This window comes from Rhinopithecus bieti, unplaced genomic scaffold (assembly GCF_001698545.2).
Source record: "Rhinopithecus bieti isolate Rb0 unplaced genomic scaffold, ASM169854v2 scaffold_19617, whole genome shotgun sequence".
NCBI classification, from domain to species: Eukaryota; Metazoa; Chordata; class Mammalia; order Primates; family Cercopithecidae; genus Rhinopithecus; species Rhinopithecus bieti.
Window position 1 is genome coordinate 579,897 of NW_016809622.1, and position 27,069 is coordinate 606,965.

Genomic DNA, 27,069 nt, shown 5'->3' on the forward strand with positions numbered 1-27,069 from the left:
CGTGGTTTTTAAAAAAAGAGTATGCCAACGGAAAGGCAGTGCAATGTCCAACTGACAAAAGATACAAATTAACCAAAGGTACCATGGAAGGAACCATAGGTGATATACAAAATGTGAAAATGAGCTGAATTTATGCTCTGGGGCTGATATTCAAGAACTGAGTTCTGCTTCTAAAATGCTTTTCTTAGGTAGCAAATAACAGACAAGAGTTTGAGCCTGGTGGACCACTGGCAGTCAAAATTAGTTTGGCCCAAGGCGGAATATATTTGCTCTTGGAGTGGCAAGGCAGAGACCAGTGAGCCTACAGCACCATGGGCTGCTGAGAAAGAAGGGGCCTCGGTGGCACAGAATAGCCACGTGGGTTATGGCTACTCCTGCATACCAGAGTTTGCCAAGAACAAGCCCTTCTGCTGTGGACACTTATGTTTCTTTTGAACATCACTGATATTAAGCTGTTTACTTTTGAGGACTCTGCTGCAAAGTCTTGGGCAGATGGTAACACAGAAACACTATTTCTCCCAGATGTGACACTGCACATAGCTGGCTGAGCTGGGAGACACTGACAATTCCAAGCTAGGCATTGATGGCCTAAAAGAGCAACACAACTCGAGAGAGGGGTTATGTGGCGAGTACAACTGCTCTTTTTAGACAGAGGATGGAAAGGTTCTGGATGTGGGAAGACTGCAAGACTGGTGGGACTGGCATCCAATTGCAAGCCTCCATATGGTGCAAATATCTCCAGCTGTTTGTGGCATCTTCAGGATGTGCCTTCCCTGTGAGTGGGGATGAGGCAAGTGCCGCAGTTGGAACCTGGCTCTGCCTTGGGTTTTCCCTCGGAGGAGGAACCACATCTCCTGAGTACTCTAACGGAGCAATGCTGCTGAACGGGTAAGTGAGGCGGAGACTAGACCAAGAGGGAGGCCACAGACGCCCCACCTGCTTTGGTGGTCACTTTCAAGAGGTAGCCATCCAGGTCGATGTGGAAGTGCGGCGCGCGGCAGGGGAGCGCGATGCGCGAGCCGTTCCAGCGCACGGTAAGGTGCTGCTGCAGGCTGACCCTGCTCTCGCCCAGCACCAGCTCCACCGACTTGGTCCACGAGAAGGAGCGCGTCCGGCGAGCGTCGTTCTTCACCAGCACCTGGAAGGGCGAGGCAGGGGAGGAGCAGTCTTTTGTCAAAACGTACTGACATGTCCCCTGAAAGTTAAATGTCCGACCGTCAAAAGTGTTGTAGTGGGGATCTCCAAACACCGTGCAAACGCCGGGCTCTGCGGAGGAGTGAGAGACAAAAGCCGGGTCACAAACCAAGCCAAGGATTTACAGAGAAATCAGGGGCACCTGCTGGGTAAGAGGGGGACTTAGCAGAGATGCACTAAGGGAAATCAATTTTTTTATTAAAAAAAAAAAAAAAGTCGTCGTTTTTAAAGGTTTGTGCCAAACCTCACAGAATACTCAGAATACTTCTGGTTCTTTCATACTTGAAAGTTATTTTAAAACCTCTGAATTTTCGAAGCATGCCTATTTTGTAGCATAGATATGCTTCCATAGTCTTAACGCTAGGGATGAAGAAACTGAACTAAGATAACTAAGAACTGTCTTACTTCACAACCCACACATACAAGAGCAAAGTAAATATATAAATAAACAAATGGCAGCAACATCAGTGACAATACACCAAGACATTAGCATGATTTCCATTTAACTAATTCAAAAAAATTAGAAACACGATGTGCTAAATGTTTCTCATGCTCTTAAGGAAAACTGATATTCAACACCCATGTATTTCCGTAGGACAAATCAACAGAACTGCCAAACAGATACAAGTTTAATAGTGTCAGGAAACAAATTACTAATAATATTTACGGATAGTCTTTATATGTTTTCCAAAAATTCCTATGTTTTGATCTAAGGACCATGATCTAAAACTGGATGAAAAATAAGTTACAAAATATGATTTAGCAGAGTTAAGAAATCCCAATAGAGTCATCATTCTGAAATATCATTAATTCAAATACTTATGAGATCAAAGTGAAGTTTTATACTTTGGGGCAGTCCAAAGATTTTTATAGAAAATTAAATATTTTTTAAACAAATCTTGGCATTGGTTTGTTCTGCATGTAAATATATTTTATCTGTTTTCAAAAAGGCATGAAGCAACCAGGAAATGAGGAATCCATTTAGAGATATTAGCCCAAATAATAAAAAAACTATAATAAAAAGCACAATTTCCAGTCAACACTAGAATAATAGCCAGATCAAGAATAATAGCCAGAATAAAAATACCAGGTCAAGAATATGAGAACGTCATATAAGTAATTTCTCAGAATATCTAAGGGAAGAATTGAGTCAAGACAGAGGAAGGATGTGCCAGCTGATCTGATAGGACCAAAGGGATCCAATGGAAACATTTGCTTTTAATTTCTAAAGTGTTTGGAGAGTAATGTTGCTTTATGTTATGATATATTATGTCATTTTATATGTCAACTTCATATGACTCCATACAAAGCACATACATTTGGAACTTAATAAATTAATTTTTTGTTTTAAATTAGTTTTCCTTGTCAATATTTAATAGAGACCATAAAAGGAAAAGTTTTGGCATTTATGAGAATTTCAATGAACAAATATTTTAAAGAATATATAAAAGGCACTCCTCGGGGTGGAGGGTGGAAGAAGTAGGTGGAAGAGACACATTTTGAAAGCGCAGCAGTAATACTAGAATTTACCCTCCCCTTCTGCTCCTTTCTTATTCCTTTCTTGGTCGCTTTTCCTTCTGACTCCTGCTTTACTTGGTGTGTTGCTTCACATTTTACCCTCCCCCCACCTTCCTCATTCTGTACCTTCTCAACTAGTTCCCAGCTATTTAACCTCTTCAGAGTGCATTTATCAGTCCTTTCTCCATGTGATTACTTCCAAAGTCATCCTATCCCACATTTCCCCCCGACATTCTCTCTCCCTGCCCATGAAATGGAATCTCTCCCTGGCCACGAAGATGTCGCTTTTTGGTTGAGGGAGAACCAGGCAGTTCTTTGGGACCCTAAGTGGCACCAGGAGAATGACAGTTCGGAAGTAATACCAACATATGCCACAAAAGGACTATATAGTAACCTGATGCCCAGATGCACTCAGTCGAAGAGAAGGACTTCTCCAGGTCCTTAACTCCACCTTCTCAGCAAGAGTGCCCAGACAATCCAACGTTTTTGAGCTTTTGAGCATGCTACAGACGGACCTCAGCTTGGAAAGGCCAAGGTACCTCCTAAGGTTTTGAAATTACACTCCTGAGGAAGTCCTCTCTCAGTGGGGAGCAGACACAGGGAATGCCCACACCTGCTGCCCACACTCTCCTGTGGCAATCTTCTCCTTGTACCAGGGACAACAATTACACTAAAATTATCATTAACCAAAGCACTAATAGCCAACAGTTGCAGAAAGCTCATCACATACCCTAAAACTCTTCTACATGTCTGCTGATCATGGATGCATCATCAGAAAATTGGTATTTAGACTGTCTCCCAAAATTAAACAAACAGCTAAGCACTTTGCAGTATAATTCATAAAATGAACTATGATCTAGTCACTGAAAAAGTGTGTGAATAATCTTCATGACTGAGGAAATGCTTATGACATGCAAAATGAAAAATCAAAAATAAAATTCTATGTACAGGATAATCTTAACTATGTTAAAATAAATATGCACAACCCCCGCCAAAACATACACACCCCAAAATTGAAAACAGTGGTTATTCCTTGGTGGAAGAACCATGAGCGACACTATTTTCTTTCTTACGGCTTTCTGTTTTTGATTTGTTGTTATTTTTTGTTTTGCTTTTAAGAGTCAAACTGTGGGTACTTGTAGATAAGGCCAATTACATGACAAAGCAAGTCTTCATGGAAGCAACAGAAGATCTACTGCCTCAAGTGACCCTGGGGAAGCCTGAGCTTGCTCATAGCTGGGCGGGAAGCAAGGAAGAATGTCCAGGGAGACTCTGGGCAAGGGAAATCATGTGTGAACAGGGCTGTCAGGAAAGATATTTTTCAAGAGGCCCTAACTTATGGAAGGGAAGGGTTTGGAAATCAGGATGATTTTTCTGTGTGACAGCAATATCGAAGAGGCCAACAAAATATCATGACTGTGAAGATGCCTGAAAATTATGTGTTGCATTTGGGGACATTTGTATCATGAGCTAAAATAATTTTGAAACCTTGGCCCTTCTTCCTGGCACCTCCAGGTCCCTGTGCCAGATCCTGCAGGCGCAGTGAACACGTGCACCAGAGAGTGTCTGCACGTGAGAATTCTCAGTGTTACAAGAATCTGCCTGGCTGCAAAAGGAAAAGGCTTGAGAACACTTAGGGGACAGAAATGAACACAGCATCCTCATATAATTTTTTTCCAGTGGACCCAGTGAAATTAGCTTCAGTCCAACACGTCCAGATGTCCAGTCACACTCTTTTGGAAAGCTTGGCGTGATAGGCAGAGGGAGGGAGGCTACAGAAACAGACCATCCTGAAACTAACCTTGTTTGAATATGCATAAGTCAGAGGATGGAGAGAAAGATGCCAGTTTATCACTGGTGGCACATTTTTTCATAGTCCTGTAGGTCAAATCATTAGATCTCATTTTTGTTTTGAGTTGTTTTCAACATATGGATACAAATGCACAGGTAAAGGGGGGAAAAAAGATCAGAAGTGTACAAAACCAGACAATAAGAGTGTGTGTTTTTTCTCTAAGGTAATAGAATTATGTGTGGCATTTCTTTTCCTCTTTCTTGTTTATGTGTATTTGCAGTATTATTTATACTTACATTTCATTGTTTGCAATGACTATGTATACTTTTAGAAAAAGAATATTTGCTTTAAAAGTTTTTAAAATGCTGGATTAAAGACATACCACTTTGATGTTCCATACCTTAATAAGATCACCATGAGAAATAAGAGAGTCACACTGCCTCTGAAATTATACTGCCAACACTTTTCTCCTAACCACATCAGGTACATTTATTTATGTCATGGATATACTTATTCTAATGAAATGCCTTTCTTCTGAGAGCAGTGATTATTTTCAAAACATCTGTTAAAGAAAATTAAGGGAAAATTATACAATCACACATTACAAAAAAAAAATAAGAGAAACTGAGTAAACTCTAACCCTACTCCCCTCCAAACACAACAAAACAAAAACATAAAAGCATAAGGACGGGGAAAAAAATACCATTCGTGTTTCTGCCACTAAGAAAGCGCCACTGTTTATAATTTTGTGCATGTATTTATTTGAACATAGTTAAGATAATTCTGTACATGAAATTTGATTTTCTATTTTTTACTTAACATGTCATAAGATTTCTCCAGTCTTTAAAATGTTTTTTCACTTTGAAAGCACAGAATGGAACTTCTATACTCAATCCATTACTTCAGCAAAGAGGAAAGTCTCTCCAGTTCATCATACTTTGCTACTACATGGATCACTGCATTTCCAAAAATAATGCTCTAACCATGAGGAAGCCTAACAAATAAAAAAACATAGCTTTAAACCTTTTCAGTCCAAACTGCAGGGAAACAGGCCCATGGGACTCTGAGGTGACTATGTCATGCAGGGGCTCCAGGAATCCTAGACAGGTAAGCGTCACGATGATGCCAAGCTTGGGTGAAGAATCAGGAAAGGCTGTTTGTCTAGGCCCTGCCTGAACAATGACAGAGGCTTCTGATAGAAAGAGGCTGTGGTGCGACCCAGAAGGACCCGAACTTCTCCATTCAGGAGTCCCCCGCCTTGCACAGAATGTCACTGATGGCTGTTGGCCCAAAAGGGACCTAAGGGTCAGCACATGATCCACCACATGGCACCTGGGTGCCTTCCTTGACCTCTTAAATGGGAAATAATCTAACACATATAGGTGTGGGGGTGGAAAAGAGAGAAGTAGGTCACTTTCCACCAATCTATAATCCACCAGAAATTGTAACTGATCTGTACACAAAAAATTGATTTCAAGAAATATTGTGTAGGTACATTGTTAAATGTTATGAATTTGCTTTCACGTATTTTCCATAATTCCATGAGCTCACCAACTTGAAACAAAAGAGCAAACAAAGGAAGCATCCCCTAACTACAAGATCTCATCTAAAACACATCCAAACCCATAGCCAGGGCTACCGTCCAGGCCTCGATCATGGAGCCCAGTGCTGGCCCCTTCACCTGGGCCCTGCAGTGGCCCGTGCCTGCCCAGCACTCCCTCACAGTTCACAGCACACGCATCCTTCAGCTCCCGGCCTGATGCCAGCTTCCCAAAGCAACGCCCCTGGTGCCTCAGCCAAAGTCGTCTGTTTCCTCTAAATTCCAAAAGCAAAACTCACCATATAGCCCAGATGTTCTGGGACAGTCTTAATTTCAAATACTCTATCTTGTAGTCACACTATGTTTTTCCTTTTAGGGATCAAAACTAGGGTGTACCAAAGTCATAGCCTGCTTATGATAAATCATTTTCTTCCTTAGCATATTCTTAACTTCTAAGCCAGACCTTAAACTCCCTGTAAGTTTTATGTGTACCCCTCAGTGCCTGACACACTGCCATGTATACAGAAGGTCTATAGGTAGACACGTGCCTTGTAACGACGTTTCCATCAACAACAAACCACATGAGTGACAGTGGTCCCATAAGATTATAATACTGTATTTTTACTGTAACTTTTCTATGTTTAGATGTATTTAGATACAAAAATACTTGCCATTGTGTTATCATTGCCTACAGTATTTGTACTGTACACGTTTGTAGCCTAGTAGCAATAGGGTGTGCCATTTAGCCCAGGGTTTGTGTAATTGCACTCTATGATGCTCAAATAATGGCAGAATTGCCTAATGATGCACTTCTCAGAACACATTCCTACCATTAAGCAACGTATAATGGTATATATGTAATGCATGGATTCATTTTTTCATTACTCGAAAAATATTACTGCTGTAACACATATCATGTATCAATAAATACCTGTTGAATGAATGAGTTAGTTAATTAATTTGAGAACATATTTTGGTGAAAAAAAATTGCCCACACTGAACTTACTAAAATAGTTCAATGTAATGACACATACAGCAGGTAACCAAAATAATTGTGCCTAATCGATTAACTGAATAATTAATTAATGCTTTCGGAATAAAGAGACTATTAGGAAAAAAATTCTGAAAAGTCAGGAACATTATGGGGAAACTATGTCTGGTGACAAGAAAGCTAGCTGAGAAATTCAAATTCATGGCAGTCCAATTTCTCCATTTGAATAGAGATAACCTACCCTACCAAAAATTGTCAAAATCAAAAAGCTAAATCAGAATCAGAACAACATGGGAAAACAACTTACCTCTAATGCCTAATATGATCAAGAGTGGTAGGCAGAATAATGGACCCCCAAACATGTCCATCTCCTAATGCCCAGAACCTGTGACTATGTTATTTACATGGCAAGAGGGAATTAAGTTTGCAAATGGAATCAAGGTTGCTAATCAGCTGACCTCAATATGGGCACTTCTGAAAGGGGTGAATGTATTCACAAGGGCCCTTAGTGAAAGAGGAAGGAAGGTGCATGGGCCTTATAGTGTGAAAGGGACTCAACCTGCTGTTGGCAAGTCTGAAGCTAGAGGAAGGGGTCAGGAGCGAAGGAATGTGGGCAACCTTCAGAAACTGGAAAAGAGAAAAACAAACAAACCAAAACACGGATTCTCTCCCCTAGGGCATTCAGAAGAAACACAGCCCTGCTGACACCTTGATTTTAGCCCACTGAGACCCTTTTCAGACTTCTGACCTCCAGAACTATAAAACAATATATTTGTGCTGTGTTAAGCCAGTGAGTGGTAATTTGTCATCTGTAGCCATAGGTAACTAGTACACGTAGGAACATTAAATGTGGCTAGTATAAAATAACTAGTGTATGCCAAGTACCATATCAGATGCTTTACATATTTTCAGTATCCCCTTTCATCCTCACTATCACCTTTCATCCTCACTATGTCTGTGCACATTGTATATTCATACCCTAATACCCTAATTTTTTAGCAATGAGTTTGAAGAAGTTGCCTTATTGCCCGTGGTTTCTCAGCCAATACTTGTAAAGGTGGAATCCAACCCAAGACACTGTGGCTTCAAGGCCATTCCTTTCCCCACAGCATCCTGCAAACTTGTTAACTAGCTGGGGTCACAGAGCTCTTTGAGAATCTGAAGAAATGTGTAGATACTCATATCCTCTCAAATGTAGAGGTTCATAAAGACTCTGCCAAAAGAATGATCAATGCTGTCCTACGAGTCTGGGAAGTTTAGAATAAGAACACCTATCTATAAGTTAATTATAAAAGATAATATATGATTCCCTTATATAATGTGTTTTTATTTCATCTCCACAACTACATTAAATGTTTCTGAGCTCAGGGTCTGTATCAACTTTTTATTCAGGTCCTCCAGAGCACCTTCTGGAATGCCGAAAGCTCACTGAATGTTAATATACAGTTCACACACAAGATGTATTTTTGCCACTCTCACTACCCAAGATCCGACCTTAAAACATCTTCTTCTCTATTCAAACCAGAAGTTTTTATTTATCAATTGAGAGAACAGTATATCTGACCTAAAGAGATGGGTTTCACATCTCCAAGTTAATCCGGCTTCCAGCTTTAAAGCCTCCTTGGAGTTTGGCAGACATTGAGCATATTATTGCTTTTAAGTGTCCTGTGTTTGAATCCTGATTTTGTCACTTAAGACTTATAAAATCATGCATAAACTACCTACATAACCTCAATTTGTTTGCCTATAACATGACTCTAAGAACAATTACCTTGCAGGGTGATTATAAAGACAGCACTGCAAAGCTGCCAAGATCATAAGAGATACTCAGAGTAGTCATTATTCGTTTCCTTATTATAAATGTTAAGCAAATCTAGCAAATAGTTCTCTACCGCTGGCTAAAATGGGGTTGAGAAAGACTGTAACAAACTTAGAAAGTATAGATTTGTTGAAAAGACAAGTTAAATTGAGGTAGTCTATAAAAAACATAAAATACAAATTTGGGGCTAGAATGAAGTAAGCCTTCTAGTGCGAAAGAAGAATGTAAATAAAGTCATGGACATAGATAAGAGGGCAGCTTACACAAGAAGAGCAGGAGGCCAATCAGACCGGAGTGCAGAGCTGCTTTGGGAGATACAACACACCCAAGTTGTCTAAATAAATTGGCCTGAGATCCATTGCCAGCCTGAGAAGTTTAAATGTATTCCAAAGAACCAGCATTTCTTGATATGTTTCCTGTGAAACATCAATCCTGCCTGTTGCCCTGCCAAAATAAGTAGAAATTAAAATAAAAAAAAAAAAAAGCTCTGCCGCTCAAATTAGTTTTGGAGGCGCTCTATACTCCATCAGCCTCCTTCACCATGCACATCAGCATATTAAGGGCTCTGAGAATTCTGCAGTAAGGAAACACATTTAAGTTTACTTGACCCAGCATTTCCTGAGTGTATTTTATCACAGAACCTTGTTTTGAAAATATTACTCATTATTATCTCTCAGCACTAGTGTTTTATAAAACAAATTCTGGGAAACTGCAAGAGACCAGTGAAGGAAGCTGGCATAGGTCTCCATGAAAGCCAAGTCTGGGTTCTGACAGGGGTGTGCAAAAAGGGGTGAAGGAGAAGAGAGATGGAGATTACATACAAGCAATAGGATGAGTGTCCAGCTGCCATGGGAATGGCAAGGAAAGTATTTATTCAAAAAACATCACAAAGAGACAATCAAGCAAACCTGATGATTGATTAGGAACATGGGGGAGAAATGCCAAAAGTATGAGAAATAACATTAAGTTTCAAATCTTGTGCAGCTGGGACATGGGGGCGCCAGAATTCAGTCAGCAAATAGGGATTGGAAACAGCCATTAGCCCCTCCATCCAACTCCCAGCTCAAGTAATTGGGGGAATCAAAGGTAGAAACTATTAACAAAATTCAAATGCAATACTTTGAAAGAAGAATGTGTTCTCCAAGAAGCTGAGATCTACCACATTAGCATCTTGTTAAGAAGTGATATGTTAAGGACCTCAAAGCTTAAACAAATCTGAAACCAGAGTGAGAAAGTACAGAAAGGGCACCATGAAAGTGGAGCTGTGGGTTTACAAGATGAAAAAGCAAAAAGTGAAACAACAGATACTTGCACTAAAGAAGCATACGGGAAGTCAGAGAAGAGGGGTGGAGCAATGAGTGAGGGCAGAGAGTACTAATACGGAAGGGAATAGAGATAAGGAGAAAGAATGACAGCATTCATGAATATGAATTTCACATCAAAGGGCCATACATAGCACAGCTAATGAGTCATCTCTCCATACTCCCAGCAAAGGTTACAACTGAAGTATTGTAACGCAAGAGACTGAAGAGGTTAAAGTGACCTCATAAATGTAGGTAAGTTTTTTTAAAAGTGAGTAAATATAACCACTTGTAAGTAGAAGCCGCTAGTCATGTATAAAAGAAAGTAACTGGCAAACCTCATATCTATTTAGAAGTGAACCTCCAAAATGAATAAAAATTTAGTCAATAGAGAACAGAGAATAGTGCATAAAAGTTTGGGCTTTGGAGTCTCGTAGGCCAGTGTGTTAGCTGACCACAAACTATTTAATTTCTCTCACCCTCAGGCTAACGATGGCTTCTAATTCATAGGAACATGGTAAGGATTAAATGGCAAAATGGAGAGCATTTATCACAATACCTGACTGACATGGACTAATGTTCAATAAGTCGCCATTAGTTATAGGAGCAATTGCAGAGGTGGTAGAAGTAGCAATTTTTGTTGCTTTTATTTTGCTCATAGGAGATGTGACCTCCAAAGAGGAATAAATCTACCTCAGCTCTGCATATAGTAATGTATAATTAATTATACAGTACTTTCCATCAAGTGTATTTTTTAAGTTTCACAGCTTGGGGTTTCTATTGTTCATTTGTTTTGTCATTTAGCTGTATTTTAGGTGTGTCATTACCAAGACGTTTCCATCACACATAACCTCAGTCAAAACTGGATGCTTGCAACTTTACTGAGATTCAACGTGGCAGCCTTGGCTATATTGTACCAGATGTCTAATAATGAATTCACAAATCTTTTTCTATATAAAATGCATTCTTTCAAAATTAAGCAAGAAACTAGCTTTTAATTGAATTATGTCATAACGCTACATCTATATTAAAAATAGCTTTCCCAAGCAAAAATCCAGAGAGGCCTGTGGAATGAATACTGGATTAGGAGATTTTTTAAAAGATGCAAGTCCTCATCCCAGTTCTCTCAGTTAGTACTGCTGTGAGTCTCAGTTTCCTCACCTGCAAAGTGAGAGGTCTGACCTCATATTAAGGTCCCTTCACTTACAAATTTCCTGATGCTAAAATGGTGATGAGCTCCAGAGGCAGGGCAACTCTGCTCTTACCCATTCCTGGTGGAAATTATACACAGAGTTATTTCAAGTTTAAAACTATATGTACTTAAAAAGAAAATTTGGGGAGATCTTTACTTGACCCCAGTAACTTGAGTTACCAAGAGAAAAAAAAAAAAAAACTGGAAAAACTAGTAGACATGGAAAACAAACAAAATGGAAAACCAAGCCAGTTTGATTTGTCAGTGAGCTCAGAGCATACCAACCACCACTTCTCTGTAGTTGAGCAGAAAGACGGAGATGGTACAGTAGAAGAAAACCTGGGGACTTGAGTCTCCATTTCCACCATGGTGTGGTTGGAGGGACAACACTGTTAATTGGAAATTCCTCTTAAGGTCCTTCACCAGTCTACAATTCTTACAAGTTGTAAAGCCCTCCAGGCCTTCTCTTCCCCTTCTTAACTTTGACTGGTTATCAAACTGTACAAAATGACAAGCCAGCTAAGGGAAGTAATTCCAGACCAAGCTTTCGGGCCAGCTACCCGGTTGGAATTCAAGCTCCACACCTACCTTGAGCATCCTTCTTAACCTCTAAGCCTCAGTTCCTTCAACTGTAAAATGGAGCTAACAGCACTATTTGACCACAAGATGGCTGTGATTATCAAATGAAACTAAATGAGACTGCCCAAGAGAGTGTTTAGAGACAGCAGATGCCAAATAAATATTAGCTGCTGCTGTTGCTGGTGGTACTACTGTTGTACTATTGCTATTATTGTTATCTACGGATGATGACGGTGGTGATTGTCAATTCATCAAATAATCACTTATCAAGGACTTACTGAGTACTAACACCCTGTGGCAACTGACAGGTGGTGGTAGAGAAAAGGTGATTCCTAATAACTTCAGTGTCCTTCAACTCTGTACTCATTTACAGCAAGAAAAATTAAAGTAACAATATTCCTTAGAGCAGAACAGCATATAAAACAGAAAACAAACTGATTTCCTCATGCTCCTTCCAGCCTGGTTTCTACCAGTGTGGGATCTCCCAGCCACCATGTGTGGTACAGCGGGTTTTAGTTGCCACCCCTGTCTGCTGTTTGGGCCTGAGGAGCAGTGTCAAGTCCGACTCCAGATGCTGGAGCAGAAACTTCAGTGGCCACTTAGCTTAACACCTCCTTGGCAGGGCTAAAGTCAACACCACAAATGCCTATTCTACAAGCATCTTGAGCTCTGGTTTCGAATTTCCTTGCTTTCCTGAGTTAAGGACAGACTCTTGGTGTTAAGGGACCTGGAGTTGCTTACAGCCCCTGAGGCCAGAAACCTTGCTCAAACACAAAATCACTAATTTGCAGAACCTCTGTCAGTGGAGATTTCTCATAAAATGGGCCCCTACGTTACTGTTTCATTATTTTTTTTTCTAGGGAAATAAATGAAATTGTTGTTATATTCTCCCCCTCCTACAGCCACTCCGTTTAATTGGAGCTACCTGTACGCATCCCAGAGGGCTTAAGTCAGATGTGCCAAAATGAGTGGCTGTGGTGGGTGCAGGCAGCAGGCAGGGCCCCTAGGAGAGCAGGCACACCAAAGCAGCCTGCACACAGCTGGAAACTAACCCTGGGGGGTTTAAAAAGTCACCTGGCAACTGTGAGCCCCCTCCCACCCTGAGCTGCTGAAATTTGATATTTCCTGTTACTTGTGGGACATGTAGTTGAGGTTATTTCAATTAAATGCACATCTGTGCTCGGCATATTCAATCAGCCTCAGTGTTATGTAATCATGAACTTGTGTTTTAACCTGGGAATCTGATGGTTAGGTCTGATGTAGCTACAGGTACAGCTTAATGAACCTATGACAGCAGGGACTGGGCATGCACGTCTGGGCTGCCTTTGTCTCTGCTTTTGTAGATGGCTGAGAGATTAAATTTTCTCATATACTCAATCTGTCAATCTCAGTCTCTCTCTCTGCCCCTCTCTCCATCCCTCTCTCCCTCTCTTTCTCTATACACACCTCACACGCACCGTTCTTATTAGTGACAACTTTGACACTATGTATTATTTCCATGTCAGAAAACAGACGCCCCTACGTTACTGTTTCATTATTTTTTTTTCCTAGGGAAATAAATGAAATTGTTGTTACATTCTCCCCCTCCTACAGCCACTCTGTTTAATTGGAGCTACCTGTACGCATCCCAGAGGGCTTAAGTCAGATGTGCCAAAATGAGAGGCCCGCCAGCAAATAATTTATCTGATTCAGGTCTCTGTTGGGTGGTTAGATCAAGATTCTACCTACTATTTGCCAACATGCAGTAAAACAACATTTTGCGTAAACAAAATGCTACACACAAAACAGGCAAGTGGCTCCCTGTCACCTACTCCGTGTTCATGTGAGCCCAGCCGAAGCAAGTCCAGACTGACTTAAGGCTAGAGCCTCACACTTTGGCAAGAAACAGCATTTGCAAGAAAGCTTTATAAAGTTTGTGTAGCCTACTTCAAATATTTTATTTTAAATAAATCATCAAAATCAAATCTAATTCTTTTCCATTGAAAAGGGAGAAAGAGAGGCTGTTCCATGTTATAAAGAGACAGCAATGCTTTTTCATACTTCCTTCAGGTCTGATTTTCAGAGGACTTTTGTTCCCCTATTTTGAGAGAGTCATCATTGCTCCTTCAGGCCAACCCTACAAAAACTGTCCTACTGTGGCTAGGACAACAGTTTGTGCCTCCTCTATTATTTCTTACCTACAGATTTGTAAATTACCATTACTGCTGACTGTTATAAGGAGAGACCCGTAAGAATGTTCTCACGTGTACTTCAAGTTTCCTCTTCGTTACTCCTTTCAAAGATCTGAGACAGCCCCCAAACACTACCAAGATTAAAACTAACCCAGGCAATAAGTGAGAAATTCTGTGGGATTTTAGGAACAGATAATGTAATGCCACCACTGCTGGAAATAATGCAACATTCATTTAACTACCACAGGTCACCAAAATAAATTGGAGAGTATTGGAAGCTCTGAAATCAATCCATTTAATTTACATATGCATTTATGTGTGCATGTATGTATTCTTGCCTCCTTTCAGAAAAGGGTTGGAAGTAGCTTACAAAGTAAATAGTTGAAAACACACAAGAGTGGATACATATGATGAAGTCAGGAGTAAGCCTATTACTCAAAACCTGCATGCTTTTAGAGGTGGAGTACAAATTTATTTTTAGCTTCCTAGCAACAAAAGTAAAGACAGTAACTTTTAAAAATCATTCAAGATATAATTATGCCTTCATAATTTTTTGCAGGGTTAGAGAATTAAAATACGGAAACATATTCAATTAACCCCAAAGGCTTCTAGGCTCACTTTACTCTCCCACTGCATCTAATCCACAGGTGTCGAGCGTTAGTTAGTGCTACTAGTACCACAGGTTGCTCATGTCTGCATTCACCCATGCTGTTTCCTCTATTTGGAATGCCTGTGGCATCCAACAGGGGTAATTTTGCTCCCCAGGGGACATCTGGCAATGTCTGTAGATATTTTTGGTTGTCACAACCTTGCAGGGGATGCTACTGGCATTTAGTGGTTAGAGGCCAGGGATGCTGCTAAAGATCCTGTAATGCACATGACAGCCCCACAACAGAGAATGATCTGGCCAAACTCTCAGTAAGACTGAGGTTGAAAACTCTGCGGTAACATCATGGAGAGTGAGTGTGTGTGTGTGTGTGTGTGTGTGTGTGTGTGTCCGAGAGAGAGGGAGAGACTGTATGTGTTTTAATAAGACATAAATTAGTTGTTTTTCTGGCTTTAGAAAACACTAGACTTTTTTGTAGTTTCATCCTTGCTTTTTCTGCTCTAGAAATCCATTTTTCAAGAGAGCTCGCATAATTTACAGAGGAAAAAATGTGCCCAAAGGTTTGTTTTGAATCCTGGATATAATGACAAAGAAATTTCAAAGTAGGAGGTCTCGAAGCCACAGCGAAAGGACATCAGAATACATTTACCTGAATGTGCTATGAAAACTGGGCATTGCTTAAAATTGGAAGTCATCCCATCTCTTCACTCAATCTGAACAAATAAGCCTCGCCAAATAGAATGCGTTTTACAGCAATGATGGAAGAACTGCTGGAGAGCAGGAGAGAGTAAACAGATGGAAAAAACACCAAAGGAAATTGAGAAATAGCCATGTGATGATAGAATTGAGACTTGGACAGAGAACCACATGCATGGGCTCTTCCAGCACTGACTGACCTGCTCCATGCAGGTGCAGAGTCACTGTCCTCCCGGTGCCCCTCCAGCTGGGTGGTTTTCTCCCTTGCCAATTGCCTCTCTCAGTGATAGAAGGCATGAGCTTATTCACATGGTTAACACAATATGGTGCTTAATATTACCAGTTTAAAGCTTGCTCCTATTTTATAATACTTTTCCTTCCATTTGTATTCTTTTCTTTTTCTTTACAATGTCACCAGTTTTCTAGACATGGAAAGTCCAGCTCATAATGAATAAACTAATAACATACTGTAGCTTTTCTCTCAACTATCTCAATAATCACCTATTTGATCCTTGCAAAACAAAGTCAAATAATTCAAGATTTAGACTGTTTCTTACAAGATTGGCAATTTTTTTTTTTTTTTTTTTTTTTTTTTTGAGACAGAGCCTTGCTCTGTCATCTAGGCTAGAGTGCAGTGGCATGATCTCAGCTCACTGCAACCTCTGCCTCCCAAGTTCAAGCTATTCTGCCTCAACCCTCCTGAGTAGCTGGGATTCCAGGCCCACACCACCACACCCATCTAATTTTTGTATTTTTAGTAGAGATTGGTTTCACCTTGTTGGTCAGGCTGGTCTCAAACTCCTGCCCTCAAGTAATTCTTCCTCCTCAGCCTCCCGATTACAGGCATGGGATTACAGGCATGGGATTACAGGCATGAGGCACTGCGCCCAGCTGGTCATATGTTTTTATGAAGCTGCTAAGCAGTGATCCTGCCTGACAACAATGTGATTGGCAGATGTAATGAGTCCATGCTCATGCAAATTGAAAGAGTTAACTGGAAAATAAGAGTCATTCCTATGAGGTCTCTGCTTCAACTAGGAGACACTTTATGGGGAAATGCAAACATCTCCATTGACATGGACACAGAGGAAAACTTCATCAATGCAGACTCTATTCTGCTCATCTGGAAAGGAATTAACTGGAAGGCAGCCTCTGAACCATCCATAAACAAAGTTTCCTCAGGGTTTCTGGGAGGATGATTAAATGTATTAGATTGTACACGTGTTTTTAAATCAACTGGTGTGTTAATCATAGCTAATTTGTCTTCCTGCGTTATTCCCTACTAAGTCGTATTTCACTGGCATCCTTTGAGTTATTTTATTTACTTCATTATCTTTAAAGTAAACCCTTTTTATTAAATCTATAATTAAATTTTCATTAATTCAATCAGCATTTTATCCAATATGTAACTATTTAATAGCTCTCTGCTTCTAAAAATAGTAACATGTATAGTAGATAAATATTATATTTAATAGTTTTATATAAATACACACACACACACACACACACACACACACACACATATAATGACCCTGCATATCTATTGTCCAAAGGTACTAATCAATTAAAAAAACAACAGAGTCTAGTAATTCTAGTAATGTAAACTCTATTTTAGAGAAGAGGAAAGAACAAACCTGTGCCCATGTGAAAGCTGCTTTCAACTATCTTCCACTCCACTTCTCTAAACATAACTGGTTCATAAAGTACGCCGATAGATTTTATGACTTTGTTAATCCTACTTATCATACATGGGAACTAACTTGACAGTGATATTACTAATATGCCTCTTTCAGTAAAACACTCCAGGAAGCTATCTCAAAACCATATGAATTTCAGGAGGACTAAAATGGCAATTTGCTAATAGATCTAGGCGTATGTCTACATGTGGGGCTGATATGAAGCCATTGCTATGCTGTCCGTATGATCAGTAGTACAGTCTCAGACGGCTTTCAGAATAGGCCATGCTTAGAAGGAACTTTCAAGAATACAGTTAAAAACAGTCATGAATCACACAACAACATTTTGGTCAATGATGGACCACATATAGGACTGTGGTCCCACTGGAATATAATACTGTATTTTTACTATACCTTTTCTATTTAGATACACAACTGCTTACCATGTGTTACAATTGCCTACAGTATTCAGTACAGCGACATGCCATACAAGTTTACAGCCTAGGATCCACAGGCTGTACCATATAGGCTAGGTGTGTAGTAGGTTATACCATCTAGGTTTGTGTAAGTGCACTCTACAATATTCACACAACAACAAAATTGCCTAAGGATGCATTTCTCAGAAGGCATTTCGCATCCTGTTAAGTGACACATGACTATAATAAGATGGCAAAACCGTCAGCCTAGTGACTTATTGTTTTCTCTTTGCCAACAACAAGACTGGATGCACCCAGGTGACGTGGTGATGAGGTGGGGAGTGGGGTGAGGGAGCAGAAAGTGCAGCTGTTTGGTTTTATAATGGGAGAAGGAAAGCCCCTCCTAGACTTTGTATAATATTTGGTTTTACCAGATAGCATTATCTTAACCGTGATGACTACAAATGCTATTAGCAGTTAAAATGCACATTAAGTTATCTGGTCCTTTTTAAAACCTAATCAAACCATTTATCTTCTTAATTTCTCATAGCAACAAATTCTGATGGAAGTATCTATATTTGTCTCAATTGTACTTCTGTGGGAGAATTACAATTGACGTAAAATGTCTGTAGGGAGGTCAGATGATCCCATCCTACATATACCTACAAAATAAAATGTGGGGAAACATACACCCCTATTTTCTTGTCACACTATAAAAGCAAAACAAATACTAATAGCACATTTTCAAAGCAATAAACTTACTTTCGGTGCAAATAGGACAGCATCCTTTTCTGTTGAGAATTTTGCCCTAATCAGAAGAAAACAAATAAAAGTTAATGTTAAAAAAAAAAAAAGGGTCTGCTGAGGACAAATATCTTTTTAAAATCTAATACAAGATAAACCAATGAAATCAGTCCAAGCTGTACTTGAACTCAGTGCCCAGATGGTGGTGATGATGCTGAAAATGAAGTTTCAAGCATCAGGTTCTAAGGCCAGGCAAAGTCATTCAGTAAACTTTCCTGTTTTTATCCTCCAAGAAATATAATACCTAAACGGCTCACTAGTGTGATTTTTCTCACATGGAAGGAAGATGAAGACAGTCTGGACTCAACCTTTTCATTGGTATCCAAATCTAGCCCTTTAGAGAACAAGGGCACACACATAAAAATGAGAATTCTCTGTCAACTTATAGATCCCTACAAGACCTTCTTTCTGTCTTTGCTTGTTGGAGAAGCTTAAACAGTAAACTGTAATCCAAACTCAGGAATCACCAGCCCTATGGATATGGGCAATATCTGTGCTACAGATCAGATTCAGTCAGATTTCTTGTTTCAGAAAGTGGCATGTTGTCCATGTTGAATAACTGTTATGCACCCAACGCCAAGGAAGCTGAGAATTTTGAAACACTGGGTAATGTTTCATTACCTTTCTGGAAATACACTGCAATTTCCTACATTGCACGTCTTTTAAGTCTTTTTAATGCATGACATTTAAAGGAGGTGACGTATTCTCAGGACTCATTTCAGAAAATTAGTTGTCTTATCTCCGACTCAATGGTTAATCACAGAGAAAAAGAAATGTAGAAGAAGTTTAACATTTAGAGAGCACTTGCTATATAACAAACATCTTATTCGATATTTTACTTATGTTATCCAATGTCGGGTTAGTGATAAGGATTTAATGAGTTAATACTTATGACCTATTAAGATTTAATGAACATTAGAGATTTCATAATCACTGTTATTAAGATACACAAGAACCTTATGAGCTGAGTATTTCCCTTTTTATGGGTGAAGAAATTGATGTCGTGCAACACAAGGGTAGTAGAACGAAAAATCAAACCTAATTTTGTCTGACCCTAAAGGACATTTTCTTCCCACTGCAGTTTTGTCCTCTTGAGTCCTTTCTCTTTAAGATAATTTAATATTTATCATCTGCTATACACTAGACTGAGTGCCATGCATTCCTCATACTTTATCATTTAAATTTCACAATAACCCTCCACACGCAGTTGTCCTTATCCCCTGTTTACAGGGAACTAAGGAAACAGACCACGGAGAGGTTGCCAAGGCTCATGTCAAAGCCACACGGCTCACACACTGCTCATTCACTCACTCACTACTGGTCAGTTCCATCAAGAGTAGGCTTAAGTACTCAAAAAGAAAAAATCAGATGGACTTAAAGGATTCTGGTTAATTATTGAAGATCTTTAATCAGGTCTGATCTATTTTTGCATCAGTTAGGCCTAAAATGAACCATTAAAGGCTTTGACAACTTTGACTGAGACTTAAAACTCAGTCCCAGCCAGTCATCCCATAGTGCGGGAGCATCACAACATATTTTCATTGCCTAGAGCTCTGCTGTCAATTGCAATTTGGCACAGGGGTCTCTTGGTTTCTCAAGACTGAAAGCAGTTGTAGATGAAGCCAAATGAGGTCAGCTCAGGCCGAGGGAATGACGGCCCCAAGAGGATTAAGGTGCTCTATCCCAATGCAGCAGAGCTGACTTAAAGCCAAGGTCCCAACCAAACATGACTACAATTCCCTACATCCACATCTCAATGGAAACTTCCATCTCTTGTCTTCAGAAAATGAAAGTGGCAGTGATGACATCACTAAATTAGATGGGGGAATAAATCAGGTACAAGCTGCAAAGTCAGAGCACCTGGGTAATATGCATTTAGCTGTAAGATTCTGGTCGTGCTGCAGGCTCATCCATAAGCAGGGTCTAGAAATAGCACCCACCTCAGAGGGGTAATGTTAGCATTAAATGAGATTAGCGTTGTGACTATAAAATCTCAGTACGTATTAGAGATGGAGAGATGACAGTGTCCTGATGACCCAGTCCCCACTGCAGCTCTCATAGTCCTTCTCACAAATGGCACTCCTTTGCATCTAGGGAATTTGCAGGATGGCGGGGTGGTGAGCGAGGGCAGGGCAGGATAGACAGGGAATCCAATCATAAAACCCTTCTTCCACAAGAGACATTTACATCTGGAAAAAGAGATATGCAGTAGCCAGGAAAGACAGAGCAGGGAATACAAGCTCCTCTCTCTCTCTGTTTTTTTTTTGTTTTGTTTTGTTTTGTTTTGTTTTGTTTTGTTTTGTTTTGTTTTTTTCCAAAATTTCCCCAGGCAATGTAGGGGAGGGGAAGTAAGTTTTTAACAAGATTTCCATGGTAGATAGAGCCGAGTTATCTTCCAAAGATCTCCTGCCGGCCCCTGAGAAGGGAAAGTGTGAACTGGAGGAGTGGTTGGAAGGAAGCCTAGAAACAGAAAGGTGGTCCCTCAGGCAGGGGCCTTGGCAGGGGCACCAACAAGCTTTGACAAGGCGTGGAGGGGGTGGGTGGGGCAGGGAAAGGCCTCTGCTTGGAGGGATGGATGCCCCTGGCCCAAATGTGGTCTACAATGATGGAAGGCTAATGAGACACCAGTGACATAAAGAACGTTGACCTCCCCCCGCCCTCCCCTCCCCCAGCAAGAGCACAATGAAAACTATCAATCCAGCTACAAGTGGCAGAATTCAAGTGAAGCTGGAAACTCCATGGCGGCCTGCTGAGGCTAGTTACTTGAGCCACCAGGTTGGCACAGCATCCTGTTTTTGTCTTGTAGAATAAGGAAGCCCATTATTACTAACATGTGCTGCAAGAGTTCATTAGCAACGAGGGTTCCCAGAGGACTGGCATAAATGATGTGATCCCATTTTTCCCAATGAATATTTATAAGCAGACCGTGTTCAAGTCTACTTATTGTATCTTCTTTTTTTTTTTTTTTTTTTTTATGGGAGGCTTTCAGTTTTATGTCTGAGGCTTTTTAAAGCAAGACTAATTAGGATGTTTTTTTTTTCTCTCTTCTTTTCCTCTCCTCTTTATTCAGTTGTGCAATAGCAACAGCTGTTGTTTTTTTGTGCCTCATTTGGCACTCGAGTAAAAACAGCAACTTTTGTTTTTAATAATAACAGATGTGAATAAAATTAAAAGCTGTCTATAACAGAGAAGGGAGGACATGTCCTGAATATATGGATATATTTTTTCATTCAAGGGAAGGTATTGAATAGGGTTGACATTTTCCCAAAATGTATAAAACTTTAAAAGGTTTCAAGTTGCTGAGGTGAATTCAATGAATCTCATGCTTTAGAAGATAATGGTTGCTTTATTCAGTGTGCTGGAGCTATGGGTTTTTGAAAAGAGATATTTCCATAAGGATGCTATTTCCATTTGGGGCTACAATGGAGGCCAGGATTAGAGAGAGAAAACTTCAGCAAAGAAATCGGGGATGCTGTGAGGCAGGAGAAATTAATATTTCCTTGTGGAAATATTAATAAACAACCACATATTACTTTGAATGGCTATAAGAGGAAAGCTCTGATTTGAGAAGGGAGAGAAAAGAGGAAAAGGCAAAAGACAGTTATGATGATAAACAAAACCTGGCAAAAGAAAGCAAAGAAACAGATCTTGCAGGAGTTGGAGAAGTTTTACAGAATGAATGGGAGAAGTCAATAAGAAATTAGAATTCGGACAAGAGCAAAGCAAAAGCTATTTTCATGCAAGGATAAAATCTGCAAAAAGAATGAGCAAACTTTGCAAGGGGCATTTGGCTACTCAGGAATGTGGAGGCTTTGGGGGAGCTGGAGTCTGTGTTTGGAAGATGGCATGCGACTGTGCCACACACAGGACATTTCTCAAGACACTAAGGTAAAGTCAATCTGCATTCCAAACGTACCTGTGGGCAGCTACTGATGGGAATGCACTGCTTATTGCGACACTCCGTCCTGCCTTTCACACAAGCACAGATGGTACAATTGATAGAGGACCACATCTCTCCGTCCTATAAGAGAGGACACAAGATCCCGTCAGCAGTTGGAGGCTGACAGGAGTTGAGGCAACAGACTGTAATCTCTCCATGGAGGAAAGCATTTCTTGCCCTGAGTGAGGGATGCCATCATTAGACTAAATGACTCAGGTGTTTGTATGTACCCAACTGATTTAAGATAAAGATTAGTGAAGATTTCAGATTATGTGCAAGCGTGTGTGTGTGTGTGTGTGTGTTTGTGTGTGTGTTCCCCTTCCTGGATATAAAAATAATTATTGTGTGTTTAACCAAGGCATATTTACATCTTGTTGTCAATCATTGTTTACTTAGCTGCACCCTAGGGGAAAACCAAGCATGAATTTTCATACATGATACAACAATGACAGTAATCTAATTTTCCCCTGTTTGATAAGACTAAAACATTTAAGCCATCCCAAGCACCAATAGTTAATTGAGATGTCCAGAGGTGGTTAATTACCAGATGTGCCATGGTTCTGGCCCATATGGGACATGCATAAAAGAGAGGCTAATTCAAATGACTCCCAGCGCTCAGGCAGACACTTGATGGGCAAGTCATTGAAAATGCAGAGCTCAGAGAGAAGACTCCGAGTGCCATAGATATCCCATCCCTGCCTATCTAGTTCTCTCCTCTCAAAAAGCAGGGCAGCACTTTGGGATTCATTTCCTAGACTAGACCCTTGCTCAGACACAAAGAGCTATTTAAGGAATTTCTTTCACTCATGAAATGTATAATCTGTGAATGCCAAATACACAAAAAGCCCTTGTACCTCTGGAGGATAGGCAGGGATGTGCATCCTTGCTTGTGGGTAAGAAAGATCACAGACAACAGAGTTGGGCTGAAAACAAAACAAGGATTCCTTCCTGAGCTTGCAGATCCAAGGAGCAGATTTTTGTTAAAAACAGAAACAGCTGAGATATTGGATGACTCCCCCACCTCTTTCCCTTCCTGACTTTTTGAAGCTATCTTAAGGACTGTCTACCCTCTAGTGCCTTTCAAGAGAGAAAGACCCGACTGAATCTGCCTTAAAGGACACCTGACTGTTCCAAGTTCTCTGAGTACACATTTCTAGGAATCCATGTCTCTGTGAATTATTTTAAGCCTCAGTCATTTAAAGGAACCGTTTTTACAAGGTGACTTGCAAGTGTATTACAGTGGGGCACGGTGGCTCACGCCTGTAATCCCAACACTTTGGGAGGTCAAGGAGGGTGGATCACAAGGTCGGAGTTCAAGATCAGCCTGACCAACATGGCGAAACCCCACCTCTACTAAAACTACAAAAATTAGCCAGGCATGGTGGCGTGCGCCTATAATCCCAGCTACTCAGGAGTCTGAGGCAGGAGAATCGCTTGAACCCAGGAGGTGGAGGTTGCAGTGATCCAAGATCATGGCAATGCACTCCAGCCTGGGCAACGGAGCGAGACTCCATCTAAAAAAAAAAAAAAAAAAAAGGAAGTGCATTGCACACAGCACCATAGTGAGAGTGAGGCTAGTTCATCTGGGTGCTCTGGAGACAGAGGAGGAGACTTTATATCAAGAGGACACATGAGCATCTCTGAAAAGCCTGGTGTAAACACAACACACATGCCTCCCCCTTCACTGGGCATGATACCTTATGTCTTTTTTGGTCCTCAATTGTTTTCTCTTTTTTAATTTATTTTATTTTATTTTTAGTTCTGGAGCACATGTGCAGGATGTGAAGGTTTGTTACATAGGTAAACGTGTGCCATGGTGGTTTGCTGCACCTATCAACCCATCACCTAGGTATTAAGCCCAGCATGCATTAGCCATCCTTTCTAATACTCTCCTTCCCTCCACTCTACCCCCTAACAGACCCTAGTGTGTGTTGTTCCCCTCCCATGTCCATGTGATCCCATTGTTCGGCTCCCACTTACAAGCGAGACCATGTGACACCTCATTTCTTCTTACTATTCCATCAGAACCAAGACCTCTCCCTCCAACTACTTCAGCATGATAGGAAGTCTGGCTCAGTACAGCATGCCTGCAGAGCTAGCACAACTGACTTGTTTATGTGGGTCTTGATTCTCACGGGTATCATGAGGTGACACCTTCGATACACAGTGATTTGACTCCTTCCACCCCTAGGGAAAATGGACTAGGTAGGAAGTACTTTGGACAAAGCCAACCATCTTTCATTTTGAAGTTTAAATGGCCATTGCACTGTTTTCCACTTGGGGTCCTCAGAAAATAATGTAAAATACACCTGAGATTGGTAACAGATGGCCAAAAACAACCTTTTCCATTCAGCTGGGCAGAGCTCTCTCACCTGGCTCAACTACGTGCACTGTTCACATCCTTATCTGAATATCTTCCAAATGAGAAAATTTTTCTTTGCAAAGGTAGCTTTGTGGAAAACTTCTAAAAGCATCAAGCTGTATAGATCCATCAGGATCTTGACAGGGATCATCACCTTGACAAGTGTCATTGAGCATCTCCAAAGAGAAGAGGTACTCCCAGGTATTCAGGCAGGTTTTATAGGCTTAACATATTTCAGCAAAAATATACTCAAGAAAAACATCTTTCAGACGGTTGATTCTCTGCACTTGATTCTAACTATATATGTATATATAATACTGTAATATAAATACATTCTATTAATATATGCACACATATACATTTGTATATGTATATAGAAATTATGGGATAACCCAATCTGCCTCGCGTCTGGAGCTTTTTAATTGTCAGCATAGTAATACAGGAGTTCCCATGTGCTTGTCTCATGACATACCCGGAAAATCTTGTTGCCAAATTTGCACACTTTGATGTCTTCTGGGGGCACTCGTAGGAGGCACTCTTCACAACAGCCCTTCTGGCCTTGGTCGCAGCCACCAGGGTGGGAGCACTTCTTCTTGCAAACCACAGTAGAGTCCTAGGGGCCCGAAGGCAAACTAGAAATTAAAAATGATTTTCACCTCTACCAAACATCCTACCTGACCTTCCTTTCATAACCCATAACTATCTGTGTCAAAGTCTGTAAGGTACCATATTTTAATTTATTGCAATAAATCTTTCATTCACTTCAAAATGTGATTTGTTGATTAAGTATCTAGACCAGAATATGAGGGCACTATGGAAACTATGGCACGCAACCCCTCCCTCCCAAGGATTTATGATTTCACGTTCCAGAGACTGATGAGCCCACTCCACCAGCCTGTGGCAAGACCGCCCAGCCCCCCACGAACCACCAGTTTCCTTCTTCCTGCTCTCTACCTCTTTGCAACCTGCACCAATAGTGCTCTCTTGGGTCTCCTCCATGGCTTTATGCCACCTTTTGGAGCTTAACGTAAAGGCACAATATCTTTTTTCAGAAAGTAAAAGTTAAGAGCAAATGCACCACCTCAGGACAAGATTCCTCAAGTGTGTTCTGTGCTAACCAAGGAACTGAACGAACAGTTTCAAAACTGGACCTGGGTTCCAGAGCTCTACTGTAGCGGAGTGACTTTGACCAGGCCACTTATCCACTGAAGGTGAAGAGTTTATATCATCTGTAAGTTAAAGAAGTATGATTTGATTTCAAAAGGAAGTGCTCTTCTGCCTATTGTTTCTCAGGTTTACCGTGCCTCTTAAATGTAAAATACCTGGCACATAGAAATTATTATAAATCGGCCAGGCGCGGTGGCTCAAGCCTGTAATCCCAGCACTTTGGGAGGCCGAGACGGGCAGATCACGAGGTCAGGAGATGGAGACCATCCTGGCTAACACGGTGAAACCTCGTCTCTACTAAAAAATACAAAAGCTAGCCAGGCGAGGTGGCGGGCGCCTGTAGTCCCAGCTACTCCGGAGGCTGAGGCAGGAGAATGGCATAAACCCGGGAGGCGGAGGTTGCAGTGAGCTGAGATCCGGCCACTGCACTCCAGCCTGGGCGACAGAGCGAGACTCCGTCTCAAAAAAAAAAAAAGAAAAGAAAAGAAATTATTATAAATCAACTTAAATTGGAAAATAAATAATCCTTTGTCAAGCTGCATATCCTGATTTCTTGTTTAAAAACAAGGGCACTCCCTACCTCTCAAACAATGCCTACTTCACCTAGATCTCCCTGCTTTCATTGTGTATGTTTGTGTCTGTGTGGAGAGAGAGGGCACGCTTTATGTACATATCATTAGACTGTGGTGCCTAGCATTGTGTTAATGAGAATTCAAATACAGAGACGCATAAATGTACTTCTGTCCTCAAGGGGTTCTCCACAATGTAAGAAGGGAGATAACTGTGTAATCAAGCAAATTGCAATTATAATGTGGTAAACAGAACTCTAGCAAAGGTGTAAAGATAGCAAAGACAAGGGGAAAGTTACCTATCCAGGTAAGTCAGGAAAGCCTCTCAGGTTGTATGACACCTGAGATAGACTGTTATGGATGAAGAAGCATCTGCTAAACAAATTTAAAGATAGTAATAACATCGCTGGTAGAGGAATTGTCAAATTTGATGGCATAGAGACCTGAAACCATCCTGCATGCAGAAAAATACAATTAACACTTGAGCAACATGGATTTGAACTGCAAGGGTCTACTTACACTCAGAAATTTTTTCAATAGAAGTTACATCAAGTGTGCCTGCCTTTCCTGTCTCTCCTTCCACTTCCTCTGCCTCTTCTACCCCTGAGACAAGACCAACCCCTCCTCCTCTTCGGTTTAGTCAATGTAAAGAAGATGAAGACCTTTATGATAATCAACTTCCACTTATTAAATAGTAAATATATTTTATCTTCCTTGTGATTTTCTAAATAACAT

General features: G+C 40.6%; 1 protein-coding gene across 1 annotated transcript in view; it reads right to left on the reverse strand.

The window, feature by feature from the left end:
* Positions 1 to 27,069, reverse strand: part of BMPER (BMP binding endothelial regulator) — a 260,754-nt gene that overhangs the window by 79,567 nt on the left and 154,118 nt on the right. The window contains exons 9-12 of the mRNA XM_017889844.1: positions 25,071 to 25,211; positions 22,213 to 22,317; positions 18,255 to 18,300; positions 937 to 1,266 (exon numbers count right to left, since the gene is read on the reverse strand). Coding sequence (XP_017745333.1) covers positions 937 to 1,266; positions 18,255 to 18,300; positions 22,213 to 22,317; positions 25,071 to 25,211 — 622 coding nt within the window. The remainder of the gene's footprint in view (positions 1 to 936; positions 1,267 to 18,254; positions 18,301 to 22,212; positions 22,318 to 25,070; positions 25,212 to 27,069) is intronic.